This window comes from Lacerta agilis, chromosome 11 (genome assembly GCF_009819535.1).
Source record: "Lacerta agilis isolate rLacAgi1 chromosome 11, rLacAgi1.pri, whole genome shotgun sequence".
Classification (NCBI taxonomy): Eukaryota; Metazoa; Chordata; class Lepidosauria; order Squamata; family Lacertidae; genus Lacerta; species Lacerta agilis.
In genome coordinates this window covers 36,019,141-36,046,039 of record NC_046322.1, presented here as the reverse complement: position 1 = coordinate 36,046,039, position 26,899 = coordinate 36,019,141, and the positions used below count along the sequence as shown (strand labels likewise).

Sequence of the window (26,899 nt, the reverse complement as noted above, 5' to 3'; positions counted from 1 at the left end):
CTTGAGAGTCCCATGGACTGCAAAAAGATAAAACTTATCCATCCTTAAAGAAATCAGCTCTGAGTGCTCACTGGAAGGACAGATCCTGAAGTTGAGGCTCCAGTACTTTGGCCACCTCATGAGAAGAGAAGACTCCCTGAAAAGGACCCTGATGTTGGGAAAGATGGAGGGCACAAGGAGAAGGGGACGACAAAGGATGAGATGGTTGGACAGTGTTCTCAAAGCGACTAGCATGAGTTTGGCCAAACTGCGGGAGGCAGTGAAAGATAGGTGTGCCTGGCGTGCTCTGGTCCATGAGGTCACGAGGAGTCGGACATGACTGAATGACTGAACAACAACAATAAGGATCCCTGAGATTTGAAGAAATGCAAAAAAGAAAAATATTTAGGGGGTGGAATCTAAGGGGTGTAAATGAAAAACAATCTATTGAGGACTAAGCACATGCCATGGGCATATTATACTGACAGTTGGGGGCAGGAAGACAGAAAACTAGAGGAAGGAGAAATGGAATGGAGTTTCCTGAAAGAGGGCATGGCTGGCTTTTAGGTGTACTCTGCACTGCAAGATTTTGTTGCGGGTGCCGCCTGTAATTTCTCCTGCTTGTGAGCTGTTTTCCTGTGCCTCTGAATAAATCATAGTATAGGAATAAAGAACAGAATGGTAGCTTCCCCCAAGGAGAAGTGGGGCAGGACAGGATCACAAGGCCTTTCAATTACAGCAATTAGTCAGGGACTTGATCTTAGGTCTTATTATCCAGCTCTGTTTCTCTTCAAGTAGGAGGAAGCATGGCTGATTGCTAACTCATAGGCATCATTGCTTCCTGCACTCACTTTGAAGCCCAGTTGCCAAGCAAGTTTGGCCATGATGCAACTGATAGGAAGCACTTGAAGATGCAGGTGTGTGTCGCAAGAGACATTTAAATATCATTATTAGCAGTTGGGCATTTATAAGAATTCGAGAGGAAGGTCTCATAAAGTGATTCTGAGCCCAAAAAAACAAGCCATTTCTTATATAGCTTACACATTAATATGGTTTATGGAGTGTCTTCAGTGTAGAGGCTGTTCTACAAAGTAAAATAAGCAATAGGAGAGCTAGGTGCTTGCAACCAAGCCACTTACAGCATGCTGCTGTTAGCATCATAGAATTGTAGAGTTGGAAGGGACCACGGGGGTCATCTAGTCCAACCCTCTGCAAGGCAGAAATCTCAGCTAAAGCATCCATGACAGATGGCCATCCAAGTTCTGCTTAAAAACCTCCAAGGAAGGAGAGTCCACGACCTCCTGAGGGAGACTGTTCCACTGAGAACAGCCCATACTGTCACAGTTTTTCCTGACATTTTGACAGAATCCCCCTTCATGTAACTTGAAGCCACTGATTCAAGTCCTAACCTTCAGAGCAGGAGAAAACAAGCTGGTTCCCTCTTCCATGAGATATTGGAAGATGGCTATCGTATCTCCTTTCAGTTGCCTTTTTCCAAGCTAAACATGCCCAACATTGATGGTCTTGTCTTCCATATACCAAAGATATGCTTGCAGATGACACCGCATGTCTCCCTGTCACATCTAAATGCTACTTGTAGCACAGATCACAGCTGAGGTTCTTGTGAGCAACTCTCCACAGAAAAGATACCCATTTGTAAGTTGAGTGTGCATTCTGGGCTGTTATGTGTGGTTGTAAATGTGTAGAGGGAACCTGAAATTCTTTGAAATCCAGGAGAACAGCACTCATAGGCCATATGACTAAATGGACTGTGGGTGGTTCCTTCCTCAGTAAGCACTACTTCATGTCTGACTGTCTGTGCTGCCCGTCACCTCCTAGGGAGGAGTCACTTGAGGTTGAGCCGCCAGCTCATTAAAAACAAAGAATCACAACCGATGCAAAGGAAGCTGATGACAAACCCTTGAGCAAAAGGGCTTATTAAAAACCCAGCCTCATCTAGCTATTTAGCAGTATAGTAGTAGGTCAGGAAATTTCACTGAATGGGTGGGTGAAGTATATAGCCTGTTTGTAATTAGCAAGCCAGATTACATTCAGCCGAAACTCTGAATCTTCCTGGGCCAGGCAATTATAATTCCTTTTTATAGTGTCAACTTCCTATGAACCAAGGTGTATCGATGGAACAAAATGTTGGATGGATCTGAAGGTGTGAGGAAGGTTTAAGTTCTACTTCAAGCAGTGGAACATCATCAGCTTTCAATCTTTCTCTACTTCTGCCTCCAGCCCTGGCTATTGTGATTAAGAGTGGCTACCAAATTTCACAGGAAGGAAGAATCATAGAATCATAGAGTTGGAAGAGACCACAAGGGCCATCCACTCCAACCCCCTGCCAAGCAGGAAAAGATTTGAAGGGATTTTTTTAAAAAAAATAAGTCAATTAAGGAAACTAACATAGTTTTTCCATAAATTGGTCTCAGGACAGGCAAAAAATTAATATGTAGGTTGTGAACAAAACTCTATTGTCCCCCACCTCTCACCAGCACCGGAACATTTAAATATGAATTTGAAGGACCTCGTGAAGAAACTCCATTTCCAAAGGAGTTAATGAGAAACTGCCCCCCCCCAAAGTAACTTGGAGTGAAATTCTCACCACCCTGTGGATCTGCGTCAGGGGTTCCCCACGGTTTCGCAAGCGCCTCTGTCCTCTTGAAATGGCTCGGCCCCTGAGGGCATCCTATTGCGTCAGCATGAATAATTCCTTTGACAAAAATGCCAACTTTCGAAAGCAGCTATAGCAGGCACAGTGAAAAGCTAAAGTTCAGCCGATGAAAACGGAACATAACTCTGTTTATTATTATCGTTCGAGTGGGGAGGTGTTGCTTCTTAAAAATCCAGTAGATGAAGGTTTATCTTTCAGTGCTTGGTATTATATGCTGCTCTAAAGAGTACCGGTAATCAATCCCTGGTAATTGGAAGAGACGATAACCTGGAATGGCTATGTCAAACCTATATGGCCTGTGTTTTTACATATAAACAAGTTGGGGGGGGTCCCAGCGGGGGGTGGGGGGACAACCGGGAGGAATTCAACATTGCACTTAGTTAATTGTTCCATCAGTGTAAGCATTTCAGCTTGCTAGATGGAATTATCTGCTCTTTCCTTTCCCCGTGTGCAGTTCTGGGGGTTTCCTCAACCATTCAAGCCAATTTTGGAGGGTGTGTAGGGGGTGCGGAGAGTGGGGAGAGCCTCATTGCACAAGTGAGGGACCTTGTTAGGTGACTCACCTTGTTAGGTGCCAAAGAAATCGAGATTCTCGTCTCAGAATTAATAATTCATTATGTGCTTTTGTATTCAGCTGAATATCATAACTTTTATTAAATGTTTTTTGAAGGCAGGGGTGTCGCCTGGGGGGGGCGATGGGGGCGGTACACCCCGGGTGCCAGGGGAGGGGGTGACAAGCGGCGGCCCCTCCCACCACTCTCCAAGGGGAGCCCCGCCGCTCGGCACCCTGTCTGTGCAGCTCTGCTGCTCCCGGGGCGATGGAGCAAGCGGCGGCGCGTGGAGAGTGGCGGGAGGGGCCACCGCTTGTCACCCCCATGTGACACTCTGTCGCCCCGGGAGCAGCAGCGCACGGCCCAACGACGGAGTGCATTCCGCAGCCCTCCTGTCAGATGTCGAACAGATAAACAACTATATGACTATTAGAAGATATCTGATGACAGCCCTGTATAGTGAAGTTTTCAATGTTTGATGTTTTATTGTGTTTTTATATTTTGCTGGAAGCTGCCCAAAGTAGCTGGGGCAGCACAGTCAGATCGGCAGCATATAACTAATAAAATTATCGTAACATTATTGCTTTTATCCCACCTTTCCTCTGAAGAAGGACAGTATGGTTCTCCCCTTACTCACCCATTTCAGGTAAGTTAGGCTGAGACTGAGACAGTGACTGGACCCCAAATCACCTGAAAAGCCTGTGTGATAGAGTGGAAATTTGAACCCGAATCTCCCCAGTCACACGCCGACCAATATAACCACTTTACATCATTATCCAAATTCTTATTCCTTGAGAATCTGAGGGCATGTAAGACAACTCAGCAGATGATAAAGAGACACAGATTGTGAACAAGGAATTAGGAGGGACAGAAAACAGAATCTATCAAACTGGGACAGGAAGTTGTGTGGTGCAATGACAGTGGTTTGAAACCTGTCCTGCCTTGTGGATACTGTACTAGAAATTAGAGAGAGAGAGAGAGAGAGAGCGCACCTCTGTGGATTCTTTAACTGTGATCGTGTTGTGTTCACCAACTCACCCTTTGGGTGCTTCCAGTAGATGGATTGTATCTGACCAAGTCATTCTGTTTATGCAAGTATTTGTGCAGCAGAATGTCCCCTCCCACTCCTCTCCCTGTGCACCCCCACATCCAATCTTTTCTGGAAGGTTAGAGGAACCCCCAGAGCAGATTTTGGGAGGACACACGGGGGGCGGGAGGGGATGTTCTGTCGTGCATTTGATACAACCCATGGATAATAATATAGCTGCACCTGATCACTGCAATTCTGTTTCAAGCTAGATGTGCAATTAAGATTGGGTCATACACCTGGAATTTTCTGGGATTTAACCAGGATTTAAAATAGCATCCGGGGGGGGGGGGGATGTCTTGGATTTAGAGGCTGATTGCCTAAACTTTTGTTTCCTGAATTTCACTTCTAGAAATATGGTAACCCTAAATTAAGAACTCCAGGTTCTGGAATCCAAATACAGTCGTACCTCGGAAGTCAAACGGAATCCATTCCGGAAGTCCGTTCAACTTCCAAAACCAAAGCACGGCTTCTGATTTGCTGCAGGAAGCTCCTGCAGCCAACTGGAACCTGCGGAAGCCCCGTCGGACATTCAGGTTCCAAAGAACATTTGCAAACCGGAACACTCACCTCCAGGTTTGCAGCGTTCGGGAGCCAAAACGTCTGAGTAACAAGGCATTTGGGATCCAAGTTACGACTGTAACTTCGTCTAGCAGTCCTCCTTCCCCCAACCTTTCAAGAGCAGCCCCACTGAGAGTGCATTACAGTGGTCCAAGCTGGAGGTTACCAAAACATGGATTACTGTGGCTAGCTTCGTGCAGGAATGCCCACAGGTAGTGAAGCAACCATAGCTGGAACTACCAGACACTCACTTCTACCCATGGAGGCCCCATGGACTTCCAGCAACAGGTCTGGATGAACGAGTACCTCCAAACAATGCCCCTGGTCTTTCAACAGGTATGCAGCCCCATCAAGGCCATCTCTCCAGCTCCCAGACTCAGAAAGTACCTCCTGTCTTTTCTGGAAAAGATAGCCAATGCAGCACTAGCTTTTTAACTAAGCACTGGAGCAATTAAGAAGCAAGTTCTGGAGCTCAATCTGTTCAGCAAAGCAAATTGTAAGGATTTATATCATGCCAAAGGTACGTGGCAAGCCTTCTCTGAAAAGCACGTCCCGTCTTTGCTGTGCTGTCAGCAGTCTGCTATCTAAATTGGATGCACAGCAGCAACAAGGCTAATGTTTTAAAATAATAATTCTTTATTATTTCTGTCTGCCTGGCCCTAATTAGCTGCTTCTTTGGTGAAGAGAAAAATCAAATAAATTGTCATTTACATTTCCCTGATTCATTTCTAGCTAGCACCACACCTGCTGTTGGAGTAAACTATGCAGTTGGTCATTGTAGCCAAGCGAGAGAATTCTGACTCAGCTGCTGAACCAGAAGTCTCAGAAGTCTGAGGTGAAATGGGAAGGTGCTTCCACTGGCTGCCATGTCACTTACCAGCTAGCTTTTCATGGAACTATCTCACAATATCTTCCCAGAAGCTGCCGCCTCACCTCACTTCTCTGGTGATGGCAGCCTCTGTGCCCTTCATGGGTCTTGTCCAAGAGTGTCTGTTACTGGATTGGCTTATTGGTTTTAAAATGTGCTGAAGGTGGGAATTATACATAGTGCTACTCATTTACACCAGCCTTCCCCATCCCCTGGTGCCCAGCGGAGTTTGAACTAAATACTCCATTCCCTCCAACATTTCTCCGAGGAAAAGAGGGGTTTCCTATTCAATAATAATAATAATATTTATACCCTGCCCATCCGACTGGGTTGCCCCAGCCACTCTGGGCAGCTTCCAACATATATAAAAACATAATAAAACACTAAACATTTGAAAACTTCCCTTTACATGGCTGCCTTCAGGTGTCCTCTTAAGGTTAATAGTTACTTATCTCCTTGGCTCGGGAGTCGCACAATGCCATACCCTCCAACAATTCTCTGGTGAAAATAGGGACATCCTAAGGCATGGGTGAAACTAAGGCTTTATTTCTCACAGGTCTAATACCCAGTTTGCCCCCCACACACACACACAGACTGGGAACCTCAATGGTACCCCTCTGGAGGCTTCACCTGGGGCAAAAAAACCTGGCTAGCCCTGCTGCAGCTACGGCTCTGCCTAAGGAAAAGTGGGACATTCCAGGATCAAATCAGAAACTGGGGCGGCTTCTGTAAACCCGGAGCTGTCCCTGGAAAATAGGGACACTTGGAGGGTCTGTTATTGGTTTTATAATGTGCTAGAGGTGGGAATTATACATAGTGCTCCTGGGGAGTTTTTTGGAGTTAAACTCCCATCATCCTTGACTACTGGTCATGCTGGCTGGGCTAATGAGAATTGTAGTCCCAAATAGCTGGAAGGCACCTGGTTGGAAAAAGTCGCTTTACACCCTGTGATTTATAGAATTGCACAGGCAAAAAAGGAAAAGGTTCCCGGCCTCAGGAACATACATTCTACATTTAGATCAGTGTTTGCACTGCTTTTCCTCTTCGTATCTGCTTAAGCCACTTCCAAACAGATGCAGAAACAATTTGTCACAGGATTCCAACATTTATGGGATGACGTCTCATCTCCAGGTTATGCTTGTTCAGACTTCATCTTATTTGCATATTTAGAAATACCACACCTAACGCTTTCTTCTTCAATAGGACTGTGTTCCCAGGAGGAGAACCCAGATGCAATGTAAAAATGCCAATTTAATGCAAATCTACACAGCTGTGCCTGCTCACGGGAATAGGGCTATATGTATTTTCCAGATTCAATACCCACACTGCCAGGAACCATCATGCAAACTAGCAACACTTGTTTAGCACATTACATGCTGCATTAATTGTATTCCTAAGTTTTGAGAAAGAGAAACTGTTACACAAACATCTGCACAAGCCCTCGTTGGTATCAAATACTCAATGGGGTTTGTGAGTTGCTTATTTGATTTAGGAGAGATGACTTCCATGCTCAAGTGAGGTCACATTGTCAAAAGTTTTGATAACAAAAGACATAGTGATCATGCTAGTAGAGGTTGGTCAATATGGGCCCTGCCTCACTAACCTGTCTGTACCCTCCAGTCCAGGAGGTGGCGCTGTCTGACAACCTCTCCACTTTAGTCTCAGCGTTGCCCTTGTAGAACTGAGCGAGGAGGAGGATGGGGATAAAAGTAGAATTAGTTTGCCTGTCATTGGCTCTGGCTTCACCTCCTATTGGTCTACCTTGTCTTGTTCCCTAAAAGATCTTTGGATAATTTGGTGGTTAAGAAAGACACAAGGGGAAAAATGACTAATCCCAAGCAGTGGTCATCAGTAGCTGACAGGTGCAAACAGGACCCCACTGTTGATGACTGGTTTAGTGGGGACTTTCAGCCGAAGGAAACCTCCACACTTCCACAAGCACAGGGCAAAAGTAAATAATAAAAAAAGGGAGCAAAGCATTCGTAATGGAGGTCAGGGAGGATGTGCCAGTCAAAGTAATGGTGTGAGTTGTTCCACTAAAATTGGCACCAGAGACTCACACAGGGCAATGCAGGTACAAAGGGAGAAACCATGCGCATGCTGTGGTCAGATGTGTGCCGCTAAGTTTGACCATCTTCACATGTTGCATCGTCCTGCCTCATAGCCCTTATCCCTTGCACACAAAGGGAACATCAACGCTGGATATGTATGCGAACATATTCTCATCCAGGGAAGAAGGATTTAGTTCCCTTCCTTTATGAGGCCGTAGGGGGTGTTGGGGGAGGGGTAGCACCTCTGGTTGGGGAGAGGCACTTCATACTCCTCCTGGGGTAGCTTGTCCACCTTTAGTCCCCCACCCTTGGAAGGAGGGCACATAGGAGTTTGGATACGCAGGAATTTCAAAGAAAGATGCCCAAGCTTCCAGAGTGATCAGGTATAACAATTTATCAAAGAAGGGTACAAACTTACATCAAAGGTCCGATGGCTTCCTCCTTGCTCCTGCTCACAGCATTCATGTGGGACGGACTCCGCTGCGAGGAGATGCCTTGTCCATACCCAAGTAAAGAGACACACAACCTTTTAGGCCCAGGCAGGTCACATCACAGGGGAACACAGGGAGCTGGTCTTAACCATTACCTCCATCTCTAGCTTGGCCTGGGGCCTGTGGATACATCAAACTGTGAGGTGAGAGAGACTTTCTGCTGGCCATCAGGCAATGGCTTTTTCCACCTGCTTTGCCCCACCCTCTCCAGCCCTGGGAACCTTTCCCACACCATGGCTTTAGGAACAGCAGAAGCAGCTGGGAAGAGAGAAGAGGAGTTCAGGGATATATATATATATATATATTTAATATATTTAATATAATATATAATATATAATTTAATGTTTAATACAGTAAATTGTGTGTCTTTGCTTCTCAATTCTTTATTGTGTTATTTTATGCACTGTGAATTGCTGTTATTTTTATTGGTTATAGTTTAGAAATTATTTATTGTTATTTTTAAGAATAAATTTCCGTTTGATTATTACTTGCTGATATTTAATTTTTTGTGTACTATGCTTATGGATTATTAAATATTACTTTGATATAAGTTGTTTATTTTAAAGTTATGTTTTTATTATGACATGTTTGTATTCGATCAGGTTGTTATAAGTTGTACGATATTTGTTGTTTCTTCAGCTTGCAAAACGCCTTGTGTATATGGAAAGGTGGTATACAAATCAAAAGTGAAATGAAATGAAACGAAATGGGGGGGGGGGAGCTTGTGAAACACATATGAGCTCAGCACTACAGCTGCTATCAATTAGGCAGGGGTCATCTTGATCATCAGTATGCTGCAAGCTGGGCTTCCAGAGCAGCTTGCCTTTTGGATGAAGACAACTCTCACCTATGGCTCCTAGAAGCTATCAATATGCAACAGCAGTCAAACCCCAGGAATAGCTTTGGCTGACCAGCTAAGCCAGGTGGGGGTAGCCGATGCATCTCAAACCCTTGGGGAGTTAGAGACTTCTCCTGCGTGCCTAGACAGACACTGGCAGATTGAGCAGATGAGACCAATAGCGGGGTCCAGCGATGAAGAAGGCAGCTTCTGCATGTGGGAAGTGAGGAGCAGATAGGGCTCCTCAGCCTGAGAAGGTAGTCCATCTAGCAGAAAGAAAACTCTGATCCTAAACCTCTGCTGCCTTGATGGAAAGGCTAAGGAATAAAAACCTGCCAAAATCCGGCAGAGTCCCTAAGACGGTCAAATGGCGCCTTGGACGCTTCCTTCCAGCAACTCCTGCAGCCAAGCCAGTGCCAAATGGATTGCTCTGCTTTCCTTTAGACACAATCAAGAGAGGGTTCTTGTTGTCTGGGCTGCCCAGGTTGCGCTCCAGGGAGGTTACTTCAGTGTTGCTTATGCAGTGGCTTGACTTCACCCCTGGAGGCGCACTCCATTGTCTCTCGAGACTGACGGACGCTAACAACAAGAGCAATACATAAGAGCAGCTCTTCAGCAGAAATACAGTAATTGAAGACCTTATATGCAAATCAAGGAATGAGGAATCGGGAGATGCAAATTCTATGACAAGAATCTGCAAATTCACATTCTTTCTGCATGATCCAAGAGAATTCTATCTACCTCCACCATGCCTTCTGTAAAATGAGAACCATTTCACAGGGTAAGGAGATCCTGCAAGTAAACTGGCCCAAAGCTGTTCCTAAAATACAATACAATACAGAAGCGCTGGTGGGTATTACACACAGTGTGATGCTTATCTCGTCTCTGCTGAATTTGAAGGCTATGGGTGGGCCATTAGTTGCTCATACAAAGCTCAATTAGAGTTGGACCAGAGTCACTGACCATTGATCAATGATTCACTGACCCATGGTGACCAACAGTTGTACTCTCCGGGACTGCAAATCTCAGGGAGGTAGAATATATGCATATCACAAGTGAGATATCAACAGTCCTTCGGGGGCGGCGGGAAGGGATTCTCAAAGCTGATTGCAAGCAGCGATTCTTTCTGCTGGTTAATAAAATGGAAGTGTAGTGCAACAATACAATGCTGCCACCTAGTGGATAATCTGCATACTGTATGCACCTTTGAATATATAGCACCATGAGAAAATACTTCTTCGAAACAAACTCGTAAAGCCAGTGGAAGGAGGAGACTTAGACAACTGTGGGAAGTCGGGGACCTTCAGTCCACACAACTGCCTCATAGGGGCAAGATCTGCCCGGAGGAGTTGCTGTGCTCATTAGGCCTGGTTTCCTGAGCCGACCCAGTTTCCTTGAATAAAGAGTTAACTTCCAGTTACAGGTAGGTAGCCATGTTGGTCTGCCATAGTCAAAACAAAATAAAAAAATAAAAAATAAAAATATCCTTCCAGTAGCACCTTAGAGACCAACTAAGTTTGTTCTTGGTATGAGCTTTCGTGTGCATGCAGTGTATCTGAAGAACTGTGCATGCACACAAAAGCTCATACCAAGAACCAACTTAGTTAGTCTCTAAGGTGCTACTGGAAGGAATTTATTATTTATTATTTTGAATTAACTTCCTTGATGCTGTGTGATTTATTGCTGCCTTGCTCCTGACACCCTTCTTCAGCTGTGAGTAACAGCTGCTGCCACCATCCCAGTCAGCCCCTGAGGGGAGAGGATCCCCCCGCTACCACCTTGGAACCGGAGTTTGGAAATGGCTCTGAAGGCCCACAAGGGCCACCACCTTGTTGCTCACTGCTGCTGCCACTCAGCGGCGGAGCATATGCATGCGCTGCTCAGGGCGGGCCGCACTCCCGAGGGGGGCAGGCCGCGGAGGGTGCCCTCCCAAGGCACGGGATAGCCGCTCAGGTGCACGGAGTGGCCTGCGCGCCCTGCACCCAGGGGCGAAGCGAGCTGCACCTGGGAGCGGAGCTAGCCACCAATGGCAGGCATTTGGCGTGCCACCCGCAACTCCCAAACCTCCCCCAGCTGTAAAAACAAGGGGGGAAGCGGGGAATGCCGCCGGCAAAGTGGCACAGCTCCTCCCTTCCCCAAAGGCTCGGGGTAGTCATGGGAGTCGCAGGTGGGTGGCACACCAAATGTCACCCCCTCACAAAGACACCCAGAGTGGTCTGCCCCCACCTTACCCCCCCTTCGTCCGCCCCTGCCATCCCTGCTGCCACCTGCTCCTCTCCTCTTAACATCTTATGTCAACACTAAACTGCTCTTAAACTTAAATGCCCCCATTCCAACAAGTGAGAATGATAGGCAAATCTTTAAAAAATGTAGTACAAACATGGACAACTGGGGAACACTGGCCTGCAAGCACTCCAATTGGAAAACAGCCTATACCAAAGGTGTCATGGGCTTTGAAAATGCTTGAACTCAGGACAAAAGGGAGAAACATGCTAAGAGGAAGGCACGCTTGGCAAACCCTCACCGTGATCAACTCCCACCCGGAAACTTATTTCCCCACTGTGGAAGGACGTGTGGATCCAGAATTGGCCTCCACAATCACTTATGAACTCACTGTTAAAACCGTGTTTATGGAAGACAATCTTACTTGGCTACGAGTAATCACCAAAGAAGAAGAAGAAGACTCTTAAACTTACTGGGTAAATGACCCAATCCGGCAAGTGCAGAAGTAAGTTTTGGGCATGCCTCCTTGAATTGGCTTCTGAGATGAGTCAGTGACCAAAATTAAATGGGATAGCTTCTACAATTTCCAATGTAGGCCTTTCCGGAGAAATGTCTCAGAATGTCACCATCACCAACTTAGTACCACAGCTTAAATGTGTATTTCATTATCTTAATTTCCCTGAAAAACAAACAAACCCTATTTCTGTTCTCAGGACGTATATCTTACACTTTTTCCCCCTTCCCCAGTCGCAAGAGGTTGTTATGGCAACAAGACAGCTGTATACACCTACTTTTGACTCACAGCCCATAGTTATTTATAGCTGCTGTAATTCCTCATGGTACTTTAGTAATGGAAACCACAGCGAGCTAAAATTGCACAATTGATAGACTGGCATCTTAATCTAGTCTCCGTGCTTGCTGAAATTATCCACACCTCATGCTCCAGTTCCATATTCATCCCTCCAAAATGAAACATGGCAGGGTGTAGGAAGGAGCTGTTGATATTCATCCCTGTCCAAGTCATCTTTAATAGCAACACCTCAGGAATATGTTTTATTGTTGTTGTTACATGAACTTGAAGTGCCTTTACCGTCTCCTCAACCACAATGAATAAACCTAGGGATGAAATAGTTTATCTGTGGTAATCTTATAATAAAATAAGCAATCAAACAACCACTTTTAAAAAGGTCAACTCTGTTGAAATCAGGTACATTATGGCACTCTGGGTGCACCAATATGCTTGTGTTTTCTTTTTCATTTCCCTTACTCCCAGGGATATCAAAATAATGAAGTTATTTTCTGATGTGCTAGAATCTGAAAAATGGGGTCAGTATACTTTAAGATGCCACAATATGAAGAAAAATCTGAAAACTGAACAGTTCGAAAGCACATCAAAGTGCAAGTAGATAAATAGGTACTGCTCCAGCGGGAAGGTAAACAGCGTTTCTGTGTGCTGCTCTGGTTCGCCAGAAGCGGCTTAGTCATGCTGGCCACATGACCCGGAAGCTGTACACCGGCTTCCTCAGCCAGTAAAGCAAGATGAGCGCCGCAACCCCAGAGTCGTCTGCAACTGGACCTGATGGTCAGGGGTCCCTTTACCTTTTATGCCTCCCCCCTCAAAATGCAGGACCCAAAGTGCACACCCAAATTATTTAGGGTTCAAGTTATTCCAGGTGACACAGATTTTGGTGCCAGGGCCATGCACGCTGCATGGTGCTCACAGCTCCGGGTACCCATGGTCGCAAGGCCAAGCTAGCCCTCCTGATCTCTGCCACACAAAAAGGTTGTGTTATACCCAAAAATAAGTAAGCTACCGGTACTTCCACAGTAGGTAGAAAGCAGTAACTTGGCACGCACATAGTTCGAAGCATGTTTGAACATTTGCACGCTTTGTCCCCAAATAGAATATACTATTACAGGCCACCCCCAATCCCTGCCAAGCCATGCACGGGATTCCAGGGGTCTTGGCCCTCAACCAGGGTCTGTGCATAGGTTAGCCCAGGAATTCCTCTGCAGATTGTATATTCCCTTCATATCCCAATCAGAATCCTACCATTTATTAATTTCTAGAGTTTAGAGGTCCCCCCCCCAAAAAAAAACTCAAAACAACCTATAACAATACTCTCACGTCACTTATGAAGCTGGTACATGTCTAGAGAAAGGCACTCTGGTTACAAGTCTGAAAACGGGACTTTCAAAGGTGTAGCAGTCCAAACTGAGAATGTGACATTTACCGCTTCTTCTTAAATGGCCCTCAGCCCAGCAAAGGACTCTGAGTTCCTGTACGGGACAGAATGCAGGGCTGTGGGAGTTCCATTTCCTCTTCTCACACTTTAAGCCGCCTTGGAGGAACTTCCCGTAACAGCTAGGAATGTGCATTTCTACTCACAGAAAGGAAGCGCAAGCTGGGTTCATTCCTTTATTTCCTTTAAAGTGCTCACATCCTGCCTTGCGGTTAAAAACACTTCAAATGCTGCTTGCAAGACAGAAAGAAACAATTAAAGCACTGGAAAGAGAGAAACTATGAAACCACATTAAAATGGCAAAACAGACAAATGGCGGCAGAATCTGAAAGAGCAAAGCAGCAAGATCAACAAAGTTTTGAATGAATTAGTGTGCAGATATATAACTATATCCAAATAGGAATAATATTCAGCATTTGAAACAGAAGACCCTCCAAGTGTCCCTATTTTCCAAGGACAATCCAGGATTTACAGAAGCCATCCTGGTTTCTGATTTGATCTCAGAATGTCACTGCTTTTCCTTAGGTCGTCCCTATTTTCATCAGAAAAATGTGGCGGGTGTGGTGTTATGCTATCCCCAAGCCAAGGAGATAAGTAACTATTCAAGCTTTGGAAGACATCTGAAGGAAGCCTGTATAGGGAAGTTTCTTAAATGTTCAATATTTTATTATGTTTTTATATATGTTTGAAGCCACCCAGAGTGGCTGGGGCAACCCAGTCAGATGGGTGGGCTACATTATTATTATTATTATTATTATTATTATTATTATTATTATTACTGTTGTTATTATTATATAGGTCTTCCCTATTTTCATTGGCTAAATGTTGGCGGGTATGGAACAGTAATGTCACCCACCACAAATATCAAAGCTACTTCCTTAGCAAACTGAGAGGTAGTATGGTGTAGCAGTTAGAGGGTCAGAGTAGGATTGAGATGGTTTGAATACCTGCTCAGCTCTGAACCTGGCCCGATGACGTTTGGCTAGTAACAATCTCTCCATTCAGCATATAACAGAGGTGTCATGAGGAAGGAGGAGAACAATTAATGCCACCCTGAGCTCTTTGGAAGAAGGGCGGCATAACATTGTAATTGATTAAAATAAACAAACCCTTGCGTGATTCCAGGACACTGCACAGCATCCAGGAATCTCCTTTTTGTTTGTGTGTGTGTGTGCTTTTTGCAGGCTCCCCTATTCATTTCAGTGGCAGGAACTGTCCCCATTCAAGGAGACCCATGGGATTTCAGAGGACCGAAATCAAGAGCACACCTCTAGTCTCCTAGATGTGTTTCCTGTGTATGGCACATGGGTGCTAAATCTTACAGATGATGAATACATCACAGTTAAAGTGCAGCTTGGCATCAGTAGGTTTGTGCCATGACACAATTAAAAATATTGGTTGCAATCAGCTTAATCCCTCCTGAGGGTTGAGTCTGCAGGCTTGAAAGGCTGAATAGGCAATAACACAGCCTAGGTAATCCTTGTGATTTCTATGCCAGAGCATATTATTGTATTTGTTATCCTACTTAATAACATTTTTTTTATTAATGCAAAGTTAGACAAGTCAATCCAAAAGGATAGCTCAGGATTCACGAGTGCTTTTCACGTTTAATAAAAACTCACTCCAGGCAATGATATTAAAAAATTCAATAACAAAAACAAAACAAAACAAAAAATCTCCATGTGGTAAGAATTTCAGGGTTCCCAAGTAGTAGGCTGGTCAAACTACACATCAATTTAAAGTCACAGGGTAAATCATATCAGTAAGAAATTAAGTCTTTTTCTTGATTCAGAGTAAGGCAATTTGCCTTGGAAGAACTGAAAGCTTCATAGATGACTATTGCGCAGCCAGGCGAAGTCCCCCAGACCCCAACGGCCGCTTCCCAGGTATGACTCAAGTTCTATTGTGTGTACTGTATAATCCCACCTTCTACCTGGCCAATCCCCCTGGCAACACCTCCCCAGCCGGGATTGGGCAGCTGCTAGAGTAGGTGGAGTCCACAGGTATCCCAACCTGGGGAAGGCGATGCCAAGACCAACTACCAGGAGCTGCACCTGTGATCCAATGGGGCTACTCGCGACCACGCAAAAGGCGCACCCCATTTGATGTGGGGGAACGCTCATTCTTTGCATTTAGTTTCAAGGCAGTAAGAAAACTCAGCACTGCAGTGCTCACAAAAGACTCTAGATAATGGGTTGTCAATGTTCAAGTGTGCTCCCTCACTGACCCAAGAAGCTTAGCCACTCATCCTCTAGATTTTGCACATAGGTATGAGAGGCGTTCCAGTGTCGTCTTCTTAAAAGATTTCTGCTGATGAGAAGTGCCTAATCCACATGTGGAACAGCTTCAAACATAATGCCTGCAACATGTGGAGAGACTCAGAGTGGCCTTCAGATGGTGGCCAAAGCTTGTAAATCTGGGTTAAAGTATGCACCCTGATATCACCTTGTCAGTACACATGCTTGTATCTCATTTCGATCAAACTGATGGAGGGGGGCAAGTAGTTCAATTGGTAGAGCATGAGATTCCTAACCTCAGGGTTGTGGGTTCGAGCCCCACATTGGGCAAAGGATTCCTGCATTGCAGGGGTTTGGACTAGATGACCCTCGCGGTCCCTTCCAACTCTACAGTTCTAGGCTTCTGTGATCCCAATTTATCCTCACGACAAGTGAGTTAGGTTAAACTGAGAGCATTGACTGGCTCAGGGAAGCCACATGGCCCCAGTTGATAGCGTTGTGCCAAGGGCTTCCAAAGACTGGTGCCAGACTTGAGCAAGGGAAGAATGTAGGGATATGCTACTATGCCTGCTTAAAGCTTGGAACAAGCAGAAAATGTGGATTTTGGGGGGAGGATTTGTAGTTAAAGTGATAAGTGGCATGTACAGTAAGTATACCGTTCTGCACATAAGCAAACATGCCCACCATATCAATCTGGCATGTTTTGTCTGTATTCTGCTTGCTGTCAACATAGCTAAAGAAGCTGTGTACATGACAAACATGGGACTGCAAGTGTGACAGGCAATGACGGTCCAGAGTTATTCGCTGACTTTGTGGCTTGTTTAGCAGCAACATACAGATGCAACATGGCTTTCCTAGCACGGCTGTGGAGATGACACTGTTGCTATATGTTGGCAATATGTCAAGTTTCGTGGCACTGCATTTTAAAAAGGGTTTCACAATAGTCTCACAAGAGCTGCAGTTGTCACATGCTAGGAGTCTTAGTCAATCAGGGAGTCAGCTTACCTAACTGATAATCTTATAATCATGTTGATAGATTTACGTAATAGTTTTGAGCTCAAGCATGCTACTCCGGAGGCAGAGAGTTCCTCAGGTCACCTGTGTGAAATGCACTGTGAAAATGTCATTGTCTTTGGGTTGTCTCCAGTGTTTTGTTTACTCAGAGTAAACCCACTGAAATTAATGACAATCAACTTAGGTCTTTTAATTTCAGTAGGTCTACTCTGAGGAAAACTAAAAATGGATAAAATCCTTTTCATTTAAAATATGTTGCAGGTTAACTCTATTTTATACATTTTTATTATAATATTAAGATAAATTATTTCCTCTGTTTCTCCAAACTTCTTCCTTCCATGTTTTTAGAGAGGAAAAATCCAATCTATGTGTTAGGAGTTACACCCTTTTTGATCTGTAAGTATTCTCAGAATAAGCATATGATCATGGGAGGATATAACAGGAGAAGGTCTTGCAATCTGGGCAAAACCGGTTGCGTGCACCCAGCTCAATCAGATGAGGGAAATCCTAGGCAGGTGAAAATCTGAAGCTGCTAGCTCTCAGTGAGACTTTTGATCTATTCTGCTGTTCCTCCATGCGTTGTATAAGAGGTTGTGTACGTCCAGTTATACCTGATGAGAAAAAGGAACACATGAAAATGTGATAAATACATAAATCTGGAGACCAAGGTGGGTGCCCCCACTCCCATTTCCAGGATCTGAGGAGTGCAGTCCCGTATATGTTTGCTCCAAAGTAAACTCCGCTGTGTTCAATGAGGCTTCCTGCTTAGCTTGGTTTATGGCATTTACTTTACTGTATATTTTGTTGTAATAACATGTTCACTATAGGAACCTTTGGGCCAAAGATAAGTATATAAATACACTGTATGGTGATTTATTTATTTATTTATTTATTTATTTATTATTTGCACAAGAGCCCCGTCTTCTTTTGCACCTGGCCACGCTAGTTTAGGATTTCAGGCTTTGAAAGTGCATTGTATTGAAGCACCTGTTGCTTCCAGCTCTGCAGCTATTTTGTCACATGAACAAGCCCAGCAGAGCCAGTAAATACAATGCCAATGTCACCAGGGAAGAAGAGGCATGACTTTCTGTCGCAGACCAACATTTTATTTGGTTGGTTAGACCACGGTGCCGATAATGCCAAGGTTGCAGGTTCGATTCCCCCTGCATTGCAGGGGGTTGGACTAAATGATCCTCAGGGTCCCTTCCGATTCCATTAGAGGGATTTCTATCCTGCCTTTCAATCCCACAGAAAACTATGCATATTTACTTGGAAGTTGGTCTCAAGCTGTTCTGTAGGAGTTGCACCTCAAGAAGCAAGTTTGACTGCTGCAATGAAGACTCTTCTATCCAAAAACAAATAAAGGCCATGCAAATGCTATGAAGCAAGCGACTTCAGTCCAAAATAGACTAAGGGCGCGCCAGCAAATTATTTACCAGCAGCTTGTGTAGGGAATACAGACCATAACGCTTCCACTGGGCAACCGTTCATAGTCCTTTCTGACATTTTTTTTTTTTAAGAAAGCCGCAGATAAGAGAGGGAGAGGGCTCCTCCTACAGGGTGTTGTCCCTTAAAGGAGGAGCGACGGCTGTAACTCATAAAAGAGCACACAACGCACTGGGAGCTGCTACAATCTTCCAGTTGCACGCGGCTGCTTGTGGCGAGGCGGCAAAGGTCCCAGAATGGCCCAGCAATTCGTCAGCAGCAAGCTGAAAGCTGATAAGGTGGTTGTATTCGGGAAGTCGGGCTGTCCTTACTGCCACGACGCTGTGAAGCTCCTGGAAGGACTTCATCTCAAGCCTGGGCACTTGGAGTATGTGGATCTCACCACCCGAAGCGACATGTCTGCTATCCAGGACTATCTTTTGGAGATAACGGGGGCCAGAACAGTGAGTTTCCTTTCAATAATCCTAATTCTTGCGCGCGAGGGAGAAGCAAAGCAATATGCTTTTTTCTACTTTCTAGCCGTGCATTTCTCTTTAGATCCCCCCCCTCCCACCGTAGGAAGTGGCTCCCCGCCCGTCCTCCATCACTTGGGAAAAAAGCTCTCCAACATGTGGACAGCAGCATTAGAGGTCTTTTACACATGGCTCAGGAAATGACCCCGCCTTGAGCAAAATCCCTTGCAAAAGCTTCCGAGCTCTCAATGGATCCCTGGGGGCTACTTTGTGCGGAAAAGAGCGCCTGTCTTTGGATACCGTTGCGCTCAGTGTTGCTGCGATGTAATGACGAGAGGGTTGCGGGAATCTTGAGTTAACGCCCATCCATCCCCACCTGAGCCGCTTTCTGTGAGAAGCAGGACAGTGGACTGTAGAGACTTTTGGTATGACCCATGGGGCGTCTTTTGTGTTTGTTACCTACCTGATAGGGTTGTTGTGTGAATACATTGGGGTGGGGGAAATCGTGTGCTCTGCCTCAAGCTGCATCTGGGGGTGAGGATAGGATAGAAGCAAAGTTGGGTAGCGGAGGTGGCCCCCCCTTGTTACTTAAGGGCCACTTCTGCTACCCAGCTTTACTTCTTCCAGGGAAGCCCTTCATATGTCCTTGTGAGGGTTTGTTTTTTGTTTTTTTGCTTGTAGCTCACCTGAAGTTGGGGTGGGGGGGGTGAGCTACATAGGGATTTGCTGAGAGTTGTTAGGAAACCCCTGTTCCCCTCACAGAGCTGCAACTCCTACAGCAGGGGTGGCCAACTCCCAAGGGACTGTGATCTACTCAGAGTTAAAAACTGGCAGTGATCTACCCCCTTTGGGGGGATTCATGTCAGTGTTGTTGAGCTATTTTTAGGGAGGAGGAAAGCCCCGCTTTTTGGGGTGCAGGGCAAAAACGCTGAGCATTTTTAGGAGAGCCACAGTTGTTGAGCTTCTTGGGGGGAGCCAGTGATCTACCAGTGATCTACCACAGACATTCAGTGATCTACCGGTAGATCACAATTTACCTGTTGGACGTGCCTATCCTACAGTAATTTAACAACAGATCCCTCTTCCCTGGGATCTCCAGAAACTGTTAACTCTATGAGGAGACCAGGTGTCTCCCAAAAATTCTCAGCAGCCTTTAAAAACTATGGTTTCCAGGGTTCTTTGGGGAAAGACATTACTGTTCGATAGGGGTTTGAAAACACTTTAAATGTGCAGTGCAGATGGGTCCCAGGTCATGCTCATTTAGGCTATGATGGGGTTAGCAAGCTAACACACCATACCGCTCTACTTTTTTTCCATTGTGGGATTTAAGAGTCCAAACGGTCCTTAAAAAAAATAAAAACATGTAGGCACATGTAAACTGCTTTCAGTTTTCTCACAATCAAGCAGTATATAAATGATGATGACGATGACGACGATGATATATGAAAGCAAGTGTCTCATGAGATGTGATGGGTAAGATAAATCATTCTTGACACTCACAGCAACAATGTGCATCTTCTGGAACAGTTCCCAGAATTCTTCTATAGGTGACAGAGAGAGATTTTTGTAAGACACAATGTAACATGCAAGTCTTTTGAAACATAACTATTAAGAAGTGGGTTTTTTGAAACGTTGTACCTAGTAAGACATGAGTCTTTTGAAACATAACTAGTAAGGTATGAATCTTTTGAAATATATTGTAACTAGTGTACACAGAAATTGAAATATTTCAGTATTTTAAGTAGCCTACTGTACTTAAAACCAATCCCTCCAGGGGTGGACCGGACTAGCAGCCTGATAGACAACTACTATTTGCAGAAGAACATGTGGCAACTATAATGTAAGTTAAGACGTAACAAGCTCATTCTCATGTTGTAATAGAGAAGCCAGAAAGTCTGCCTTCCTGTGCCGCTTCTTCCCTTTGTGAAACTTAGGTAATGCAGCTGCTTCCTTCAAACTTTTCAAGATGAGCAACATGCCTGGAGCACGGCCGCTTTAGGGAATTCAGATTTCTTAACAGGGCAGGGTGTTTGGTAAGGGAGGAAAATCCCATTTGGAATTCCCTTTTTGGAATTCTCACTTAGTCAGACTTCTATTCAGTCATGCATTGCAAGGCAAAGAAGAGTCTGTGAGTTTTGTGTTCAGTCCATACCCTTGTGTATATGAAGCTGGCTTCTCTGACCACAGGTTTTCAGAATTTCTACCTCAGTGGCTCTCCTTTTGTTACTGGATTCCATCTCCCATCATCCCTGACCATCAGCTAAGCTGGCTAGACCTGATGGGAATTTAGAGTCCCAACAGCTTCTTGGAGCCACCCCAGTTGTAAATGAAGCGCATGGTGTGTCAGTCATGGTGATAATTGGCACAGTCCGTTGGTGGGTTGCCAACATTTCTGCTGGCCCTGCCCTTTTCTCCTGAATGGCTGCCTATAATGCATAAAGTTAATGGGCAGCACTTCTGTTTCCGCTTTCTGAGCTGGATGTAAAGGAAAGGAACAGCTGCACTTAACTGCATGTCATAATAACTCTATACAAATCTGTGGGGCAGCTGGGTATACTGTATACAGTCTTGGTTGCCTCATCTGTAAAAAAGAAAAAGGATGTTGTAGAAATGGAGAAAGGATCAGAGAAAGAGGAATCCAAATTATAGTGTAACATTTGGGGGGCTGTTAGCTTAGAAAAAAAAAGTTTGTCTCCTTCTCTCTGGGGTCACCCAGTGAAGATGAATGTTGGAAGATTCAGGACAGACAAATGGGAGCACCACTTCACATAGTGCATAACTGGAATTGGCTACCAACTTGAATGGCTTTAAAAGGGGAATTAGATAAATTTATAGATGGAGCTTTTGGTGGCTATCACTCATGATGGGGTATATATTACCTCTATGGGACTTCCCATAGGTAGGCCACTGTGGCAGCAGAATCCTGAAGGACCTTTCGTCTGATTTCAGAGGTTTCTTCTTGGAGAGCCGGTAGAAGCCAAATCCCCAGGGAATTTCCTGTTTGCAAGCCCCACTGAAATGAACAGAACCTGTATAGAAGCATGGTTGGGTGGTTGCCCATCCCATTCACCTCAATGGGATTTGCACCACAGATCTTCAGAAGGAAGGAGGGACTGTGCCTGTTGTATTGTGGGGACCTATATCTAATTAAACTTAACATTATTGCACTGATAGCACCTCCGATTAAAATCCACTTCGTACTGTGCTGGTGAGCAACAGAGAACAGATGTTTGTTGAGTAAAACCTCCTGATACACAAGCTTCAGGCCAAGAATGGCAGCAGGCACAAAAGTGTCCTGTTACCTTGGCTGACTAGTTTATAATTTCACTGGTCTTCTTAAAATGTTCTGGATAGGGGCCTTCTGGGAGTTACTGCAAGCTGCAACGAGAATCCTTTGTGCTAAGAAGGCACTTCCTCCTTGGCAAAAGCAAGTTATGCAAATCTGGGCGATGCAGTCCAAGGCCTATGGCACAGTGACCTTTGGCGTAGTGCATGGGATAATTCTAGGGAGGGTAAATCACACCTGCACCTGATGGAAATTTGACATGTTCAACTTTCCTGTTACCTGACATTCAGCTGCAATGGCTCTTGTTACAACACTCTTTTCTGCACCCTCAGGAGATGAGCTGCCTCTAGTATTGCTTGCCCTTAAATTTACAGCACCACACAGAGCAAGAATGTGTCTTCATGGCCTGCAAGATACATATGTGACTTAGCAGGACTTTTGCCCTGCTGTTCTGTTCCATTTGCTTGCCATTCTATCCCACGATTCACAGCATGGAAGAAAAGCAGATTGAAGAAATTATTGGAAGAGGTGCCATCACTGTATACTGTCTTGGGAACTTTTAGCACCCTAAGTGATGGGGCAGAGTCTTCAGATTTGCACATGGAAATCCTGTTCACCCCAGGAGCGTGGAAGGTCTGATCCACATACTTAATTAGGCCTGGCATGAGTCCCGATTTGTCCAGGGAGGCTGTGTTTTTTTTCCCTCCTTACCACACCAACCTGTTGCACGCAGGGGTATTCTGAGGGGGGGGCGGGGGGTGGTGCACACTGGGTACCATTCCAAAGGAGGGGTGACGAAATGTACCCTCCCAAGATGCACGCCACACGCCCTGGGACGAGCACAGCTTCTGGGTACTGGAGCAGGTTGCTTCACCTCTGGCTGCACATACCTGACATAACATACGATGTCAGGTGAGGGCCAGGTAGGGATGTGGCTGCCAATGCCCAGTTGGGAACCTTAAAATGCACTCCTGATTGCGCATTGGCAAGGGAGGCATGTTGTCACTGTGAGTCAGCTGATTGAGAGTCAGAACGCACCAGCTGGCAACGACTGCATTACGGAGTTCCCCATAACGAGCACAGGAGAAAAGCTGAACTTCAAGTAAGTGCCTGTCAGCCTCTCAGACCTTTGCACTTCAAGGTCTCTGGGATCAACTGTTTGGGAGCTCCATGAGGAACTCTGTAGCCAGTCAAGACTTGCAAAGAGCCTTGTTCTGCACCTTGAACTCTGACTATCAGCTACCTGGCACTTCAAAGCACCACACAGGATTCTATGTAAGCCCTGTGTATCACTTATCAAGTCCTAACAATTGTCGGTACTTCAAAGCACCCCATCGCCAAATGTCATTGTGACATGGGGTGATTGACAAGTGTCTGGACACACCCACATGTCAAATTTCACCCATAAAGGTAGGGGAGATAAGGAACAGGTCTGCTGGCCGGATCCAGTTCTCCAGCCCTGCACTACCCTCATCCCTCTAACTTAGTAGTCAAGCTGCCATCTCTCTCTTACCATTTATATTTTGCTGTCGTTCTTATAGCTCTGTTTTAAGCTCCTGCCTCCCTAGGAGACTATGCTCCTAAAATCCCTTTTTTCTTTGCTGAGTAATCCTAACTAACAACTTTAACTACTTCTTCTAGGTCCCTCGTGTCTTTATTGGAGAAAAGTGTATAGGTGGCTTTACAGACCTGGAAGCTCTATATAGGAGTGGAGAACTTAAATCCATTTTGCAGAAGATCGGAGCCTTGTGAAGGTAAGTGTTTGGATATGCTATCCAGCCGACTTGAGAACGAGGAAGAAATGCAGATGCAACCCTGTGAGCCAAACTATGTGTTACATTCAATACGTAAGAGCAGTACATCTAGAGTTTTGTTTTGCTTAATACTAAGTGGTCTGTGGCAGCGTTCAAAATTCACCAGCCATTGGCCACTTGTGACCAAACGAAGATACCAGGATGACGCCTGACATCTCCAAGATCTGGAGGAGCCTGTCTGGAGGTCCTCTGATCTTGCCTGTTTTCACACAGTAACAACAACATACGCTTTAGAATTCTATCCATGGTATTTTATCTGCACCATCGGAACAAATTTCAGGAACCAAAACATTGTGTTGAAAAAGACAGCCTTCTGAGCCGTCTGGTGCCCAAATGGCAACTAGACATTCTGTTTTGGCGACTGTAACCCTGGTTTAAGGAGCCATTTGGTGCCTAGGTTATATATATCTGAGATTCTAGCACTGGGGTGGGTGGAATTGTATCAGGTAGCGCATAGGGAGAGGAGATTTAAACCTTCCCTCCCTTGCTGCAGCTGCACCCCCATATAACCATTAGCCATAGCTGGGTGCTTTTTAATAAAGCAAGCTGCTGTGACAGGAAGGGACTCTGGTCGTGGTCCTGGTGGTGGAAGGAAGGTTTAAACTCTGTTTCCCTATGCATTGTGGCACTCATTACAATTCCTTCATGCTTCATATTACCGTAATAAAAATTCGTAGCTGCATGCTTTGCATAACATGTTGTTTGACTCCAATAAAACTAATGTTGTTGTTGGCCGTGCTGGCTGGAGTTGTAGTAAAGAAAAATCACAAACAAACAAAAATCAGGAGGGCACCAGGTTGGGGAAGACGAGCATAGCTCAAGTAGCTGCCAGTGCAACTCCTTGCACACAAAGCAGAAACATGTGACTGGCTGCTCCCACAAGCAGCATAAAGGATTCCTGATCTGCACAGAGGTATATTTTGAGAAAAGCTTGCTCCAAAAGTATTTTCAAAATGTACAGAGGAATCTTGCTGCAGGAATGAGGAGGCAACTTTAAAATGGCAAGAACGTTTGTTGGCATCTCATGCTGCATCAGATGAAGAGAAACGAGGCTTGCCAGCATCTTGCTTGCAGCTAGATATTGTAGGGCGGTCGATTTCCTGAATTGTATTAGTTGAAAAGAGGCATACCAGAGGCCGGGGGGGGGGGGAGATACTTTTTCTAGGCCAGGCATACAGCTCTTCCGAAGGCCGCCTAGACACTTGAAATAATGGGGTTGGAAACATGCAGGGGTTTGCAAATGCCTGATCTCTGGAAATGAACAGCTGCTTCACAGATCAGTTGCCCTTGGAAGCATTCTCTATGACAGGGGTGGCCAACTCCCACGAGACTGCGATCTACTCAGAGTTAAAAACTGGCAGTGATCTACCCCCATTTGGGGGGTTCAAGTCAAAGTTGTTGAGCTTTTTGTTAGGAAGGAAAGCCCCATTTTTAGGGGTGCAGGGAAAAGTTGTTGAGCTTTTTTTAGGGGAGGCAAAGTTGTGAAGCTTCCTTGGGGCGGGGAGCCAGTGATCTACCACAGACATCCAGTGATCTACTGGTAGATCATGATCTACCTGTTGGACATGTCTGCTCTATGACCTTCTGTCTGGGAGTCTGGCTTTGGAATGCTGGAAGCAACAGCTGGAGAAAGGAGCTTTTCAATATGTTCTGCAGACCCTGTTAACCTTTCTCATTCCCACAGAGCAGTGACTTCACCCTCCAAGTCAGCTACATGTCACTTGCTCTAACCCTGTGGTGCAGAATAAGTGCTAATTATTGCCAACTGTAGTCATTGCCTCAGTTCAAGTTGCACTTACATCCACGCCATATAATAAAAGCAATGGCTTTCCCCAAAGATTCCTGGGCATTGTAGTTTACCTTTCACAGAGATACAGTTCCCCAGTACACTTAACAAACTACATTTCCCAGGATACTTTGTTGGAAGCAATGTGCTTTAAGTGTATGGTGTGATTGTGACCTTTAAGCCTCTGCTTTTAACACAGGGGCATCATTCACTGCAGGAGGCAATAGGAAGTAAAATTGCTAACTGCTCCTAGTGTGCAAAGAAGTGAGAGCCCTACAAAGGTGTGGAACCATCTTGGTACACTTTTGCACCAACAGAGAGAGTGCAGAAAACAGAGTTTGGATAGGTTTGCACAGTCCAGGGCAGTTATTGGGCACTTAATGTTCTTTTTTCAACTACAGTGGTACCTCGCTTTTCAAACGTAATGCGTTCCAGAAGACCGTTCAAGTTCTGAAACATTTGAAAACCAAAAACTAAATAGCCAACAGCTAGGCCCCAGGATCTTGCACTCAGTGGAAGCTGCATGGCATGTTCGACTTCAGAGGCGTGTTCAAAAACTGAAGCATTTACTTCTGGGTTTACAGCGTTCAAAAACCGAAATGTACATCAGCAGAGACATTCGAAAACCGAAGAACTACTGTACTGCATTTCCAGTATTGTCTCAGTGGCGATGGGTTTATTTTTTGAAACCAAGCTTTCTCCCAAAGTACTGCTCAAGATCTTTATAGCTGCCAAATGTCATTTCATGGAAACCTTCCAGTGTCCATAATGTGTCCCTTTTTTAATTTTCAGAGCAGCAATGGACAAGAGGACGGCACTACCTCATGCTACGGCACTATCTCCTGGAAATGAAACCGCAGCTGCCTACCTCTCACTTTATCCTGCATCTACTATGTTCCTTATGGTGCTTTTCAATGTAGAGTAATGATGGTCGAAGGCTTTGGTCACTGTCTGGTTTTGCTGAGCATGTGGCTGGAACTTCTGGCATGTTTTAGTGTGCACCATCTCTGCTAGTTAACATGGGGACAGTCAGAACCTGATGCAGTGGAATAAAATGCTTGTACTAAGAAGGAGTTTTATTATATAATTTATATGCATATATACACTGGTAGCAATCTTCATTCTCCAAGAGCTGGACCTTGCCTAGCCCAAACAGCACTATCCATGCACATAGGGGAGGCATCAGTGGTCTTGGGAGTACTGCAAAGTTTGCAGATTGGGGGGAGCCACAGAAAACATCCCAGGGAGGTTTGAGCATGCTGCATGAGGCACAGAATTCAAGTTAATTTGTGGAG

At 45.2% G+C, this 26,899-nt stretch overlaps 1 protein-coding gene across 1 annotated transcript; it reads left to right on the top strand.

The window, feature by feature from the left end:
• Window positions 1-18,433: 18,433 nt before the first annotated feature.
• Window positions 18,434-26,674, top strand: LOC117055197 (glutaredoxin-1-like). The gene is made up of 3 exons (XM_033164597.1): window positions 18,434-18,709; window positions 23,646-23,758; window positions 26,397-26,674. The coding sequence occupies exons 1-2, from the start codon at window positions 18,503-18,505 to the stop codon at window positions 23,754-23,756; spliced, it is 318 nt and encodes a 105-aa protein (XP_033020488.1). The 5' UTR covers window positions 18,434-18,502; the 3' UTR covers window positions 23,757-23,758; window positions 26,397-26,674.
• The last annotated feature ends 225 nt before the right edge of the window (window positions 26,675-26,899 follow it).

Coding starts and splice junctions, on each gene's coding strand:
- LOC117055197 (XM_033164597.1), top strand. CDS start 18,503: ATGGCCCAGCAATTCGTCAGCAGCAAGCTGAAAGCTGATAAGGTGGTT. Junction 18,710..23,645: donor AGATAACGGGGGCCAGAACA/GTGAGTTTCCTT, acceptor TACTTCTTCTAG/GTCCCTCGTGTCTTTATTGG.